The sequence below is a fragment of the Muscardinus avellanarius genome (genome assembly GCF_963383645.1).
Source record: "Muscardinus avellanarius genome assembly, chromosome: 2".
Taxonomy (NCBI): domain Eukaryota; kingdom Metazoa; phylum Chordata; class Mammalia; order Rodentia; family Gliridae; genus Muscardinus; species Muscardinus avellanarius.
Genome location: NC_137787.1, coordinates 50,225,390 through 50,242,698, shown reverse-complemented (window position 1 = coordinate 50,242,698; position 17,309 = coordinate 50,225,390). Strand labels below are relative to the sequence as shown.

Here is a 17,309-nt window from a genome sequence, read left to right as displayed (position 1 = left end):
GAGAACAGATGTCACTTTTGAAGCATAAATTTATTTACTAAAATGTTTATAAGTAATTGCCTTTTATCTAATAAAATAATAATCATATTTAGGTCTTTTGCATGCATTATTTCAAATTAATGAAAATTTCATCTCATTTCAATTAAATTTCATTTGATTCAAAGGATGTAAACAAGTATAGAAAATAGTTATGATTATTTTAAGACTTTGGAATTAAAAACAATTTAAAAATGGGAATTTGATTTAAACATATTTCTCCATATCTTTTCATAACCTGATCTTCTGCTCAATCTCATCAAACTGATAAGAAGTATCAGTAGTTGTTGAGATATAAAGGCATTTATTGAGTTTATAGATTGGAATAAACTATTGTAATTGTTACCTTTAACATTAGTATACTGACCATTCTCTATGATAAAATATAAGTAAATATTGAAAACACATCTTTCTTTTTTAAATTATAGATTATTCATTAATTTTTTAAATTATAGATTATTTATTAAATTATTATAGATATTTTCTCTTTCTTTCTTTCTTTCTTTCTTTCTTTCTTTCTTTCTTTCTTTCTTTCTTTCTTTCTTTCTTTCTTCTCTTCCTTTCTTTCTTTTGTAGTACTGGTGTTCCTGGAAACCCTTCTACCTCCGGGCTACACTACCAGACCTATTTTATACTTTTTATTTAGAAACAGGGTATCTTAAACCAGCGCGGCTGGCTTTGAACCTGCGTGACCCTCTTGTCTCCGCCTCCCAAGCTCAGGGATTACAAATGTGCGCCACCATGCCCGGTTTGACACATCTTTCTTGAATCAACAGTTTTATCATATGTATGTTAAGCAGTCAATAATGTGAGGCAGGAGGATCACAGATTCAAGGCCAGGTGTGGTAATTTAGATCCTGTTTCAAAATAAAAAATAAAATAGGCCTTGAGGTATAGCTCAGAGATAGAATGCCCTGGGTTCAACACCCAGTACCAGAAAAAAAAATCTTGATTTGTGCTTACATTGAATTACTTACTGGTATACTAGTCTGAAAAATATGTATTTTATTATTTTGCTCATCCGATAACAGTACCAGACAACTTAAGGCAACTAGGCAGCTAGTTAGTGTTCATATATATATATATATATGTGTGTGTGTGTGTGTGTGTGTGTGATATATATATATATATATATATATGTGTGTGTGTGTGTGTGTGTGTGTGTGTGTGTATGTATATATATGTGTACATATAAAAATGTAAATATAGGTACTGGGGATTGAACCCAGGGGCATTTTACCTCTGAACTACACCCTTTAATCCCATTTTATTTTGAAACAGGGTCTTACTAAGTTGCTGAGGGCTTTGCCAAGTTGCTCAGGCATGCCTCAAACCTTTGATCCTCTTGTCTCAGTTTCCAAAGTACTGGAAGTACAGATGTGTGCCACCACGCCTAGATTAGTATTCTTATATTTCACTGAAAATTTTCAATAAGCCAGTAGTTACCCTGTGTAATAACTGAAGGCCTGATGGTGGTAGTAGTGGAAAAAGAACTACTGCTCCTGGCCTTCAAGGCCCTGCCCTAATTTCCTGCCTTCCAGAACCTTGGCTACATTCTTTCTAATACCTGCAAAGATCACATCTGATCTGGGTGCTTTATACTTGCTTATTATATTTCAAAAGCTCTTCTCTGAGGTCTTTGCTTGAGTGGCTCCTTACCTTTGACCACAGCTCAGAGAGGATGTTTCCTTGACCACCTAATTACAATGCCCTTCTGGATTATCATGTACTTAGGTTCAGATGGGAGAAAAAACTATGAGTAAAAAAAAAGAAATGAAAAGGATAATTTTTTTTTTGCTACTGGGGATGGAACCCAGGGGGCATTCTACTTCCAAAACTATACCCCCAGCCCTATTTTTTTATTCTTTATTTTGAAACAGGGTCTCTCTAAGTTTCAAAGGGCCTCGCTAAGTAGCTGAGGCTGTCTGCAAACTGTGATCTGAAAAGGAGGATTTTTTGATAGTAATGAATAATTAAAAATATATAGGAGAGAGTATACAGATCGTGTAGTCATTGTATCTCTGGGGCCCATGTGAGTTATGTGGTGTTCTTAAGGGTTGTATAATTATTTTTAAGTGAATGGATACAACTCTAGCTTTGAAGACAAAGATTACAGGGAGGCTGAGACAAGAGGATTGCAGGTCCAAGGCCAGGCTTAGCAATTTAGCAGAGCTCCCAGCAATTTAGCATACCCTGGTTCAAAATAAAAGAGGGCTGAGGAGGGTATAGCTTGGAAGTAGAATGACCCTGGGTTCACGCCTTGGTACCAAAATAGACCAAAGGCAAATAATAAGTAACAAGTATATATTTTTCTATTTCTAATGTGTTAGTAAAGTATTTAGAAAATCCAAAATTATCAAATTATTTATAAAAGTTGATATTGTAATTTAACATTACATATAAACATACTTTTACTCATATATTTGAAAATATAACTAAAAACAAAAGGCATGTTCTACTTTTTTTCCTCATGGTAACAGAAATATACAGATAACTCATGAAGATTTATTTTAGAAGTCACATTATAAGTTATCCAAACAAATCTTGAAAACCTAAGTAAAAACAATAAAACCAATTCTATTAACCTATTTTTCTTCTATTTTTTAGACTTTGAGGTCTAATGTAATATTAATTTTTAAAAATATAAATATATATACTTTCAATTATAGCATTAATAAGAATCAAGGAATATATTCCTTATCAAATAATGTTATTTTGTTATCTATTAAAATTGTATTTTGAGGAGCCGGCGTGGTGGCCCACTCTTGTAATCCTAGCATTTGGGAGGCTGAGACAGGAGAATCACGGTTCATGAACAGCCTCAGCTATTTAGTGAGGCCCTTTGCAACTCAGTGAGTCCTTGTTTCAAAATAATGAATAAAAAATAGGGCTGGGGGGGGGACCTCAAAGATAGAATGCTCTGGGTTCCATCCCCAGTACTGCCAAAAAAAAAAAAAATTGCATTTTGAGTAAGAATACTTTTTACATGAGTGCAGTTGTGACTATGGGTTCTAGTTCTTCTTTAAACCATGGTCCCAGGAGGAGTGCCAGATGTTTTATTTATTTATATATTTTTGCAGTACTGGGGATTATACTCAGGGGCATTCTACTTTTGAATTTTTTATTCTTTATTTAGAAACAGGGTCTTATTAAGTTGCGGAGGGCCTCACTAGGTTAGCTGAGCCTGGCCATCATTCTCCTGTCTCAGCCTTCCAAGTATTGAGATTATAAACTTGTGTGGACACACCCGGCTAGGGACAGATTTTTTTTTATGGTATTGGGGATGGCGCCTAGGAGCCTTCTACCTCTGGGCTACACTCCCAGACCTATTTTATATTTTATTTGGAAACAGGGTTTCTTAAGCCAGCCGAGGCTGGCTTTGAACCTGTGCAATCCTCCTGTCTCAGGCTCCCAAGAGTGGGGATTACAAGCATGTGCCACTACTCCCGGCTAAAGGACAGATGTTTTAAATCTATGTCTGCATTTATGGTGTGGTTATGGTAGTGCCTTTATTTGGGCATATGGTTGTGTGTGTGTGTGTGTGTGTGTGTGTGTGTGTGTGTGTGTTGCTAGGAATTGAACTCAGGGTTATTCTACCTCTGAGCTACACTCCCAGTGTGATTTTTTATTTTTATTTTTTAAAGAAGTTTATTAGAAAGATAGAAATACAGAAAATAGAAATACAGCTCCATACCAGACTGGCATGCAGGGGTGACTCGAAATGAATACACCCTTTTTATTCTTTTTTTGAAACAGGGTTTCCCTAAGTTGCAGAATGTGGCACATGCTTGTAATCCCCACGCTTGGGAGGCAGAGACAGGAGGATCATGCAGGTTCGAAGCCAGCTGCACTGGCTTACGAGACCCTGTTTATAAATAAAAATATATTTTAAAAAATAGGTCTGGGAGTGTAGCCCGGAGATAGAAGGGCTTCCAGGAACCCCAGTACCACAAAACAATAAAAATAAATAAATAAATACATACATACATACATACATACATACATACATACATACATAAATGGCTGAGGCTGTCCTCAAACCCAGATCCTTCTGTCTCAGCTTCCCACTGGGATCACAAGCATATGCCACCACACCTGGCTCTAATTTTTGTTTGATAGTTGGGTTTTTAGGTTTTTGAAAATATTTAGTTCAATCTCAGTGTCCTCAAATCAGATGACTCTGAGAGAATTAAATAACCAAACCTCATAATGATTTGTTAGTTTTACATCGTGTAGCCTATATTTCAAAATATATGAAATATTTTGAAATTACATTTTAAAAATCCTTAATATGGGACCAGAATCTATTTGACATTAAAATGATAACACTGGATGAAATAGCAAAACTAGATATTTAGACCCATGATAATTTATTATGTAACTGAAATCAATTGTTCACAACTAATTTTTATAAATTGTCTTCTTCTTTAGGTTTTGAAAATATAGAACTGACTCCTCTTGCTGCAATATGTGTGAAAATATATTCTGGAGGAAAAGAATTAAAGGTGGATGGCTCCATCCAAGTTTCTCTTCCTCTTCTACATGCAAATGATATAAATGTTGGAGATCACATACCTGCTTGGACATTTGATATGAACACAGGTATGTTATCTAAGTCAAGATATTTTGAGTATTTTTCTGTTGAAAGCCTTGTCTTAGAATTTGGTACCGCTCTAGGTTTTCAGTAACATTACAGTAATATGCATTATGTTTACTGATCACAACGGGCCTCACTTTGGCTAAGATGACTGTGGGGGAAATAATCAATGCCAGTATGTTATGTCATCTCACCCAGCATCTTTCACTCACACTCTCTTGCCTTCCTCCAAAAATCTGAAGCAGAAATCATTAAAAAAAAATCTTCTTAGCAGTATTTTTGACTTATGTGAGCAAAAGCTTAAGGCAATTGAGAAATGTGTGCTAATTTCATGAAAAGAAATAAGATTATATTACTAAGAGATAGGAAGAATTACTCTCCTCTACCCCCTCCCCAATTTTAGATACCACTTTTGTTCCCTGGGTTTGGGCTCCTAAGTGGCAACTTGAAGTACTTTTTCTTAAGCTTTCCTTGGCTTTGGTCTTGTGTCCCCATGTAAATAAGGTGGGGCTAAGTTGCTAAAAAAGCATTTAAGAAAGGGGGTAGGATGACCAGTTCACAAACCAATGGTCTGGAGGTAGGACTACCTTGGGCAAAGCATGCTATAGATCCTGGCCTGTTTCTTTCTTAGGGCTTTGTTTTTGTCCTCCTTCTCTTCTGTTTCCTTGATTTTTTGTGCTTTTCTAAGATAAGGTTTCCTTTCAGGGTTCCAAGAAGGCTGCCAGTGCTGTAGCTTTCTATCTCTATACTTACCTGACTCGAAGATCAATTGACAAGAGACTTTTTTTTCCCCTAGTAGCCATAGCATATGTCCTTGAATTCACAGCACTGATAGAATGGATTTTCCATACCATACCCACTTTAGAACCAGTCTTTCTGGCCCGTGAGTAGAATACACACCCTTATTTAGGCTTAGGTCACATGGTGGATATTGGGTGGGGACCTCAAACTAATTCTGTGAACTGAGAACATGGAGTGCTATATCCTCAAGGGAGATTTGGAATGGCATTCCACTGTAACTGCAACTGTAGAAATTAAGGCCGAAGAAAAATCTATACAGATTTTTACTCTAGTAGATAAGCAGCAATATTTCTGTGTTTTTAAAAGTAGAAATATATAAATGATAATATGCTATTGTTCATTAGATTAAGATCACTAAGTTTCTATCTAGTCCATTTATCAGCAGTATTGTTTGGAACAAGCCATTTAACTTACTTAGGCCCCAATTTCCTAATTTGCTGAAAGGAGAAAGTTGTCATAAAGTACTTTAAAAAAGAGTATTTGCTGTTAAAGTTCTAGTTTCTTTTTTTTTAAAATGGGTCTAGGGATAGAACCCAGGGGCATTTGACCTACAAGCTACACCCTCTGCCCTATTTTTTATTCTTTATTTTCAAACAGGGTCTCACTGAGTTGCAAAGAGCCTCACTAAGTAGCTGAGGCTGTCAGTGAACCACGACCCTCCTGTCTCAGCCTCCTGAATGCTGGGATTACAAGCGGGCGCCACCACGCCCGGCTGAGTTCTAGTTTCTGATTTTTTTTTTTTTTAGAAAATGCCTTTGTCTTCAATGTGCCTCTTAGTGACAAAATTTTTGAAATGATTAATCACATAAAAATGTTTAATGATATGAAATTTAACTATTTAAAAGTGATAGGTTGAGTCATTCTCATCATTTCAAGTTTTTCTATCTTAAAAACACCGTTTATTCCATGTTGTTGCAAATGACCAGATGTCATTCTTTTATGGCTATATATTCTGTCAGGTATATATACCAAATTTTCTTTACCCTTTGATCCATTGATGGATATCTTAGTTTGTTACATATCTCAGCTCTTGTGAATAGTGCTGCAGTAAACATGGAAATGCAGAGTTCTAGTGTTCTCTAGCACAGCTGAGTAACTATTGTCCGCAACAATTTATGATACATTCCAAAATAACTGAAGAAGACAAAGGTTATCAGCACTTAAAACTGACAAATATTTGAGGAGATGGAGGTGCCAGTTACTTTTATTTGCTCATTATATGTTGTATACATATATCAAATTAATATACTGGGGCCTCAAAATATGTACAAATGTGTCTATTTAAAAAAAACTGTTTTACATGTTGTGGGTAATTTACTACAACAAATCAGTAAGCCAAGATACAAATATACACCAAGATTATGATAGTTTTGTTATGCTATTTGTATATAAAATTCATAAAGGCATGGGTTTTGCTGAGATCTTTTTTGTGTAAACAGCAAGATATAATTGGAACAGAGAGTTGTTTTTGTTTAAAAATTTTTGGTTTCGAAAGAACTATACCAATAGTACTAGAACAAAATAGTGCTTAATAATCTAATAGGCAATTAAACATGCAAATCTTAGGACAGGTGACGACCTGTTGATGAAGAGAGGTCTTAGTATACGCAAGTTGAACACCAGTTGGCTAGTCATGATTTTTCTAAGTATATCTGCATCTTTGTTTGTAAGGACTCTATTTCCTTTGGTCAAAACAAATCATTCAAATTATTCTTTTCTCTATTATAAGATATAATATAGCCTAAATACAGTGTAACATTTAATACATATTATTTGTTGATAAATTGTTATCATAGTTTTCATAATATTTGAAAAATCCTATAAAGTATTATTCACACGACTATTGGCTAAATCCTCTCACTCTAAAGATATATAACTGCTGGTGTTCTTGACTTACCTTTCTTTTCAGGTGCTTGGGTAAATCATGGCCGGGGAATGGTCAAAGAATATAACAATCATTTAATTTGGACTTATGATGCACCACATTTGGGCTACTGGATAGCAGCTCCACTTCCAGGAAATAGAGGTACTGTATAACGCAGACAATTGAATTTTAAAAAATAACCCAGATATTATATTAGAATTCATATCAGCTGACCTGTGTTTTATTTGCAGCATTGCCACTTACTAGCTGTATGACCTTGGAGAAAGAACTTAATCTCTTGATCTTCTCTTTCTTCTTTTCACATATAGAAGAAAAGATTAAGCTCCATGAACTCTAAAGGCCCATTATACTATGATATTTGATGAATCTTGAAGAAGAAAATTTGTTACTTAGTTTACTTTTTCCTGAATAAATTTCATCCAGATCAGTGAGCACTTCTGGTTGTAAGCAACAGAAACATTTCAGATGATTTAAAGCAATTCATAAAATATTTGAGGAGTTTATTGGATCCTAGGGAAGGTTGGGGAACCAGATGCTGAAAGTCAGGGATCTCTGCAGCCCCGAGGGTCTGGTTAGGGAGCCAACTTGACTGGCTTTCCCAGGTTGCCACTATGAGAAATGAACTTCAACCATTTCCACTTTTTTTCTTCCATGGTTCTTGATCATTCTAGGGATGAAGAATCTGGCCAGCCCACTCTTGAGTTGTGAGGACATCTCTTGGTGAGGGTTGGGAGAAGAAAAGTATCTTGGATACTAGTGTCTCCATACTCTTGAAGAGAATATAGGTGATATAACAAATGAAAATTGACATAAAAATTTTAACAGCAGATAGATGGAGGCTGGTGGCCCCAAGCCAAGAATTGCCCACTGGGAATGATCTCTGCATATGAATATTTCATTTTCTTGAATTTAACATGAAACCTTATTATTTTGAACCTAAGGGAACCAACTTTACATTAAACCCACTCAGTAAATTTCTCAAAAATTTCAAACAATGCATAATTTATCCATTAAGTTTCATGAATGAAGAAGAATCCTGTAGCCTGCTACCGTTTAGATTGGTTACACTGTCCAGTTAGTTACTATCACTCTTTGGCCTCTTTGGTTTTGGGGGTTGCTGGCATAAAGCAAGTTGCTCTTGTCTTTCTAGTTGCTTCTTGGCTTCCCAGAGTCAACTTTCTAGCTTTCACCATTTTGCTGCTATTGTTGTTAGCTAGTCTTCTTTGATCCTTGTAGGTTTACCGAATTGAAACAAAGAAAAACTTAGCATCATTTTAGTGAAAGCTTGGGAGTGGAAGTTGAATAATGTGTTCATCATTCTTCCATATGTCAGGGCTAATCATTCTGGTTTTTCAGATGCGTTGGCTCCCAGCTAAGGAGTAGCTACCTGCTACCTGGCCATTTCATATTGGTAAAAAAAAATTCTAATAAGATGGGCATAGTGGCGCACGCTTGTAATCCTGGAATTGGGGAGGCTGAGACTGGAGGATCAGTGTCTCCAGACAGCCTCAGCTACTTAGTGAGGCCCTCCGCAACTTAGTGAGACCCTGTTTCAAAATAAAGAATAAAAAATAGGACAGGAGGTATAGCTCGGAGGTCGAATGCCCCTGGTTTCCCTCCCCAGACTCTCAAAATTTTTTTTCAGTATATACCATGTTCCGTGATGTGGATGATATCTTGCTTATGTTTCTCTGTCGTATTCTGCACGCTAACTTATTATTTGAAATCTTAAATTCCTCCTCCAAAATTTTAAATCCAGTTTAATTTTCATTTTACAGTGGCAACATTTGAATTTTAAATCATGTAAGGTAACAAGTCTTTTTTCCATGAAATCAACATTTAGTATTCTAGTAAATGAAATATAAGCCCTTATCTATGTGTGATTAAGAAGGATATTCTATTTCTATTTGAATTTAATGCTTATGGGATTATTTATTCAAAAACCAGAGGGTGGTTACCTTTGTTCTTCATAATACAAAATATCATTAGGTCTTGCCAGCTGTCTGGCCTTATCCTATTCTGGATTTGCAACTATAATAAAATATTGATGAAAAAGAACAATTAATATTTAATTTAATGCTTCATGTCAACTAGATCTAGTTATTTTACTTTAAATAAAAATAGCCTAGGGAACATTTGGTTTTTTAAAGAAATGTTCCATCCTGAAACAATTTATATAAGATGGCTTATGAATTACAGAAACCAAAATAATTTTCTAAAACAGGCAAATATCATCCTTTTCCTCATCTTTTCTTCTCCTTTCTTCTTCCCCTTCCCCTCCCCCTCTCCTCCTCTTCACAGTTCCCATACTGAGCAAGCGCTCTACCACAAAGCTCAACTTCCATCCCAGAAGTTGACTTTTAGCTTAACTACTGGAAATTTTTTTGTGTGACACAGAGTACTAAAATAAATTATGAGATTTTTATTTAGTTTACACACCTTCTAGTGATGCTTTTGAAACATCTGTTCTGTAAGCATATCCTAGTCAAAGCAATACTATACTAATAGAAGTATGAAGAACTTGATAATAATTCCTGTTTGGCTCATAATTAACTAGGTAAGCTTCAAACTGATACTTACCTATCTAAGTATTAGTTTTCTTATCCTTACACTGGAGGAGTTGGATATTGTATTAGTCAGCACTAGTTGCCATGACAGCATACACATAGACAGAGTGGCTCAAACAATACAAATTTATTGTTTTTACTGTCTATAAGCTGGAAGCCTAAAGGCAGGGTGCTATTAGGGTTGTGAGGCCTCTCTTCTTGGCCTGTAGATGGGAGTCTTCATGTAGTATCTTCCCATAGCCTCTCCTCTGTGCACACATGGAGTGACATCTGTGGTGTCTTCCTCCTCTTATAATGACACCAGTCCTTTTGGTTAGGACCCTCTCCTATGACCTCACTTAACCTATATTACTTCCCTTATAGTCACTGCACCAAAGCTTAGCACATAGCATTTGTGTACATGTGCTCTTTTAAAAGGATAATAGTGGGTCCACAGTGCCTATGATAAGCTTGGCTTACCTCGATCATGATGTCTTCCTCTTGTGGAGCCCGGGCAGAAGGAGTTGCAACTTTGAATCCTTCGAGTCCCAGGATTTTTAGATTCTTCCTATTCTTCACATCCCTTCTTGCTTTGGCAAATTCATTTTTGAATTTATCTTTAAATTTTTCTTAATATACCCAATGCAACTAATAATCAACACTTACTACCACCAACCTCTTTCCAGAAGGCTCAGTGTGGTTGGAAACATTTCTCCCAGTTTACTTTACCAGACATTTTGTTACTATATAGCATGGGTCACTATTTTCACTGCCCCCAGAAACAAGTTCTTACTCTGTTTTTCCTGGCCTGGTCTAGAAACAAGTGTCACATATAATAGGTTTTTGTGACAGTTGCATCTCATTAGCCAGATGCAAATTTCTGTAATCGTCAGCCATTCCCACAGTATCAACCTTGCTATCTCAGTGGCTAAAGATAACAAACATTTATTTGCTCCTTATATTATATGAGTGTTTTGGGGTTGGCTGCAATACTGTTGAGCTTGGCTTGGTTCAGTTCAACATATTTCTCATTCCAGAACTCAGGTTGAAGGAATAGTAACTCTCTGGGATATATTATATCCCAGAGTATATTATAGCATATAACAGAGTATCTAAGCAAGAGGGCAGAGCCATACCATGCATTTAAGGTATTCACATTTCATTGGTCAAAGGAAGTCAGTTAATTAATCTTAAAGGATGGGGAAGGTGTACGTTACTAGGGAATTTTACCATGGGAGGGAGGCAAACAAAAATATGTACATATTCAGTCTGCTTCATCTAGGGCATGGCATCATTGTAAATTTGACCTAAATTAATGTTTTCTTTTTGTTTTCTTTACTTGTATTGGCCCATGTAGGATCTGGTATAAATGAAGATCCCAAGGATATAACTGCCTACCACACAGTGTTTCTTACAGCCATATTAGGAGGAACAATAGTAATTGTCATCGGATTTTTTGCTGTACTACTTTGTTATTGCAGGTAAGAACAGCATTAATCAGTGTGTACCATCACAGGAAACTATCAAATCAAAATACTATTTCAGCATATTCTGTACATTATGAAATTGATTTGTATAAATAAATTTTTTAGTCTTTTAAAATATGTAGAATAGAAATCAAAGCAAATATTCTAACAGCATTGCATATATGACATGTGTATAAGGGAACTATCAAGATCATAACTTCTTCTGCCTTCTCTTCAACTCTAGGGATAAGTGTGTTACTCCACAAAAAAGAGAAAGAAATATCACTAAACTTGAGGTCCTCAAGAGAGACCAGACAACTTCAACAACACACATAAATCACATCAGTTCAGTTAAAGTCGCTCTAAAAACCGAGGACAAGTCACAGTTATTCAATGCCAAAAACTCCTCATATAGCCCTCAGAAAAAGGAACCATCAAAGGCAGAAACAGAAGAAAGAGTTTCCATGGTAAAAACTCGGGACAATTTTAAAATCTACAATGAAGATGTTTCCTTTCTGTCAGTCAATCAAAATAATTACTCAAGAAACACAACACAATCTTTGGAGTCCAATGTAGGGACCAAACAACCCAGACATATGAATAACAATCTATCTGCATCCCTAGGTGATGCTCAAGAGGAAAAGAGGTATCTCCCAGGTAATGAGGAGGTGTATGGGCATTCCCACATTCCTGAGCAGCTAATGCATATCTACAGCCAGCCTATTGCCATTCTTCAAACATCCGACCTTTTCTCCACTCCAGAGCAGTTACACACTGCTAAGTCAGCTACTTTGCCAAGAAAGGGACAGTTGGTCTATGGCCAATTGATGGAACCAGTAAACAGAGAGAACTTTACCCAAACACTGCCCAAAATGCCAATGCATTCTCATGCACAGCCCCCAGAAGCCAGGGAGGAGGACATTGTACTTGAAGGTCAACAGAGCTTGCCATCCCAGACCTCTGATTGGAGCCGATATTCCAACAGCTTGTTGGAATCCGTCTCTGTTCCTGGAACACTGAATGAAGCCGTCGTTATGACTCCGTTTTCATCAGAACTTCAGGGAATTTCAGAACAGACCCTCCTGGAATTGTCCAAAGGAAAGCCCTCCCCCCATCCCAGAGCCTGGTTTGTGTCTCTGGATGGAAAGCCAGTGGCGCAAGTGAGACATTCCTTCATAGACCTAAAAAAGGGCAAGAGAACCCAGAGCAATGATGCAAGTCTAGATTCAGGAGTGGATATGAATGAGCATCACTCAATTCGAAAGCTGGAAAGGGAGAAGACGTTCATCAAAAGCATGCACCAGCCCAAGATCCTGTACCTAGAAGACTTGGACCTGAGCAGTAGTGAGAGCGGAACCACTGTCTGCTCCCCAGAGGACCCGGCTCTAAGGCACATCTTAGACGTAGGGAGTGGAGCCATTATGGAGCACCCTGGGGAAGAGTCCCCAGGAAGAAAGAGCACTGTCGAAGATTTCGAAGCCAATATGTCCCCCACAAGAAAAAGGGGCAGACCACCACTAGCCAAAAGGGATAGCAAGACTAACATCTGGAAGAAACGAGAGGAGCGCCCACTGATTCCCATAAATTAACCCCAAGGGCAGTTGTGTCTCTGCTGTCTCGTGCTGTGTATTCTTGCTTCTTGGTGTAAATTGAAGTGTGAACTTCATAAGATCTTTAGACTGAGCAATCTCATGGTCCTTGGACTTGTCTCAAGCAGAGTAAACAGGAAAATGGTAATTCAGGAATCAGAGATAGAGACATTGAGGAGTGCTTCCCTGGACATGTCCCAAGCAGAGCAAATAGTGAAATTCAGGAATCAGAGAGAAAGATATTGAGCAATGTTTTTTCTGACTTAGTCTTTGCGTTTATGTTGGATGAGTGATGGATTTGAAATATCTAAGTTTTCAAAATGTAAAATAGCATCAAGATGTCAGTTATCTGAAATTTTTGCTCAGTTTGCTAATTTGGTACTTACTCATTTAGAAATAAGATAGTAAAATGTATATTCCTAAAGTTGCTCCCCAAAACATTGCCTCTGCTTTGATGACTACCCCATGGAACATTTAGAGATGAAACTGTCTTCTTCAGACATCATCCCTGTGAGGTATCACTATTCTGTCCTCCTGGCCTATACTTAAATACAACTTGATATATGTTTGGACTGATGCTGTTCTAGAGTTTTAAAGCCAAATGACATCTTCTTTTTAAAGATAAATAGCATGTGTATAGTATCATCCCCAAAGTAAAGTTCATATAAGATGGGTAAAATACTTCTTAGTCATTAGTGATAGAGACACCAGTTCATTGGTTTTTTGGATATAATTTCACAGAATAAATGAAACATTGACCTATTATATAGGAATTTGAGAAATGAATGCTCTGATACTGGAATTTTATTTTCAATTTTCTCCCCTCAAAAATGAGGTGACCTTACCTGTCAAAGAAAATTTTTACCCATATGAAAAAAAAATCCATGACTTTATCTTAAGGCTGATTGATAACATGTAGGCTAAAATTGGGTTTAATATATTTCTTTTTTTTCCTAAAAACTCAAATTCTGTCACTTAAAGGCATCAAACTTGATTTTAAAAATGATAAACATTTCTTATCAACACCAAAATATTAGCAATACATTGAAATAAAGGAATTAAACATTTCATGTGAATGAGCAGAAAAAGAAATCCCATTTTTCTGAGGCTTAAAAATCTTTGGCATACTCATTCTGTATCCAGATGTTGATATTTTTAAAAGACATTTGAAGAAAACAGTTTCAATTTCAGGGAAATATAAATTTTCTTTAGCTCACTCATAGTCTTTGCAATTTGTTTTCAATTTCCAAAGTATTATATCCATATTATTTTCATCGAAGCAAATAATTCAGTGTGAGAACATTCAATAACTGTTTTCAGCAATTGGTCATCAACTCTGAAGGATTATTTATATGTCCTAAAAATAATCTCCCCTTGTCAATTAAAATCAACCCATCCAATTTTTCTTAAATTTTCCATGAAGACACATATCTGAAGCACTTTCCCTTTCCTTTGGTGGGGAAAAAAATTCAAACTAAACTGATTTCTCAACTTTTACTATTTAATATAGGAGTAACAAAGAGACTCAAGTCACCTAAACAAGTTGAAAGAACCAAAATAGCCACATTAGGTTTATTAAAATTGTAGATAGATGTCCAATAAAGCACCTTCTTTTCCCCATGAGATAGTAGACTTTAGCCAATATTTTCCTGTATCCACTTCTCTACTTCTAAAACATCTGCCAGATGACTCTCCTATCTTTCTGTATTAATCCAAAGAATTTAAAGACCTAGGTACATGTTTGGTACATATTACCCAGATCCATCAAAGACATAAAACATTTTAGGGTAATATGTAGTCTTGCTTTTTTTTTTAGTACTTAGAAGGCTCACAGTTAGAGGATTTTTATTGGTCATATTCAGAAAGATAAATTCAAAGCAGCATGAATAAAATTGATTTGGAAAAGGTTAAGGAGTTAGCGCTCTGTGGAAGTGCCTTTGATACAGACTTGCATTTTTAGAAGGATATAATAACATCTTTCTTAAGTGTACATTTTCTCTGTTAGCCAAATTAAGCAGATGTGCAGTTTTTATTAAAAAATATAGACCTAGTGTTTCATGTTGGAACAATGACTTTCGCATGTAATAGTTGTGTGTTTAATCCTTTTTTTTGGAATCCAGTATATACTGCTAAATTGTCTATATTGGAATGAGGTTAGAAACTATACAGCAAAATGTTGCACCTCAATATTTTACATGTATATTTTTCCCACTTTAAAAATGTTTCTTCTCTCAGCCTGGTAATAAAATATGAATACTGGTATGTGAGTATTTCCCATTTATTTTATTCATTCTTCTGTAATGGAAATGAGATAATATATCCCAAGGGCTTTTCTAGAAATACTTATTTGGTTTTAGGACAAAATATTATCTTTTTTTTTACACTGCACATGCTGTTTTCAATTGGGAATTATAGGCAATTGGTCTTTTCTAAGGATCAGAACAATATGACTTGTGGGTAGTTCACAAATTTCCTGTTAAAAAGCTGAAGCCATCTACTCTTTCTTAACCCAAGTGGTAAAAACCAAGAATATCCACTACTTTCTTAAATTTTTAAAATTAAAAACCAATACAGTTTTTTGCAAATATAAACCTAGGTAATTTTGGTTATAAATTGTTAACATTTGTGAATCCTTTGTATATACTTTGGATATATCTTAGAAGCAAAATTATCACTCAACTGATGGATTCATTTACTAGAGCACAGATATATGTATTTTTGAATACATATTATGATCTTGAGACTTTATAAAATCAATTTTTATGACTTTATGCAGTAATATAGGGATTATGCCCTTTTATAATACACAGTATACCAGGAAGATCACAAATATCGAGGAATTAAAGCACTTCTTTGCTTTGGCAATCACTTTCAGATCACTTGCTGACTGCTCTGGTATCGGTACATACTGTAGGGTTTTAGAGATATGTGATTAAATAATGTCCTCAAAACTTCCCAGGAAGGCAAAGCTCAAAGTTACATACGCATTCAGGTCCAAGTTACTCATTTCCCCACTTGTAAAGGAATTTGACTGTTTTGTTTTTCATTTCTAATCTAGAGTTGACATTTTACCCTCTTGTCTCCCAATAGTTCTTTTTTCCTTTGTATTATTTTATCAGAGAAATTTCATTATTTTAGTGTATTTATCGCTGTTATTACTATATTTACTGCTAAAAACTGTTAACAGTCTGAAGATTTGTAAGATGTTAAACATAGTCCATTAAAGATAATAAAGTAAATATAAAAGCTTATTTGATGCATTGTTTACTTTTTGGTAAAATGAAAAATGTTTCTCACTAAATTGTTATTTATTCTAGTAAATACTCAATTATGACTTTTTATTTCTTACATTCCTCACACTATAAAAAGCCTTTTGTTTATATAATGAGACTGATATTGTGGTGGTGGTGGTGTGTGTGTGTGTGTACTACTGATGATCTAATCTGGGGTATTCTACCTCTGAGCTACATCCCTGGTCCTATTTTACTTTTTATTTTTGAAACAGAGTCTCAAATTGCAGAGAGCCTTGCTAAGTAGCTGAGGCTGGCCTCGAACCTGCCATGCTTCTATGTCAATCTTCCATCCTGTCAGCCTCCCACATATATCTTTATATTTCATGTTTTCAGAGTTCACATTTTTATTATTAAAGTTGAATGGACAAATTTTTATTCAATGAGATTTATCAGAATATCAGATAAGATGCAAAATAATTTATAATTCCCAAACACCTAAGAATTAATGTAATCCCCTTTTATACTTTTTAAAAATGTTTTTGAATTTATACTTAAGACTAAATTATAGGAGCTATTTGCTTAGATCCTATATATAAGCTATTTGCTTAGATTTACTTAGATCATTAGATCTAAGTATAAATAAGCTATTTGCTTAGATTTACTTAGATCATTAGATCTGCAAGGGCCTCTTCTTAGCTAATTAAAAATATTCAAGTTTAGGCAGTTTATATTTGAAGGTTTTAGAATAGTTAAGAATCCTCCTGGCTGCCAAGTTTTTAGATATTTTCTATAACTTTTATATGCTAGTATATTACTAAAAATATTTTTGGCCAGTTCTAATGAGAACTGGGGTCTCAATCCACTCCCAAATACAGTGCTGTGGACATTTTGCCCCCCACCACTGGCATTCGTCTATGGGCGATGGCTGCCTCTACCTCCACCTAATCTGCCTGATCTCCACCTAGGAGAGTCTTAAAGTCCCAGAAAAGACTCAGATGCACATGAGACTAGTTTGTAACAGGAAACATTTAATAAACCACAATCAGAAGCATCGCTGCCAACCAAATGATGTAAAAGAGCTGGCCATCACGTTCTGATCCCGAAAGGGAGACTAACATGGGAAGAATTATGGGGAATGAAAACCATAGGGAAAGAA

The 17,309-nt window shown here is 35.6% G+C and overlaps 1 protein-coding gene across 1 annotated transcript in view; it reads left to right on the top strand.

The window, feature by feature from the left end:
- FAM171B (family with sequence similarity 171 member B) overlaps positions 1-12,920 on the top strand; it is a gene marked incomplete at both ends in the record, with an annotated part of 81,499 nt that extends 68,579 nt beyond the window's left edge. Inside the window, 4 exons of the mRNA XM_080689912.1 lie at positions 4,468-4,638; positions 7,344-7,460; positions 11,223-11,346; positions 11,576-12,920. Coding sequence (XP_080546038.1) covers positions 4,468-4,638; positions 7,344-7,460; positions 11,223-11,346; positions 11,576-12,920 — 1,757 coding nt within the window. The remainder of the gene's footprint in view (positions 1-4,467; positions 4,639-7,343; positions 7,461-11,222; positions 11,347-11,575) is intronic.
- Positions 12,921-17,309: the final 4,389 nt, after the last annotated feature.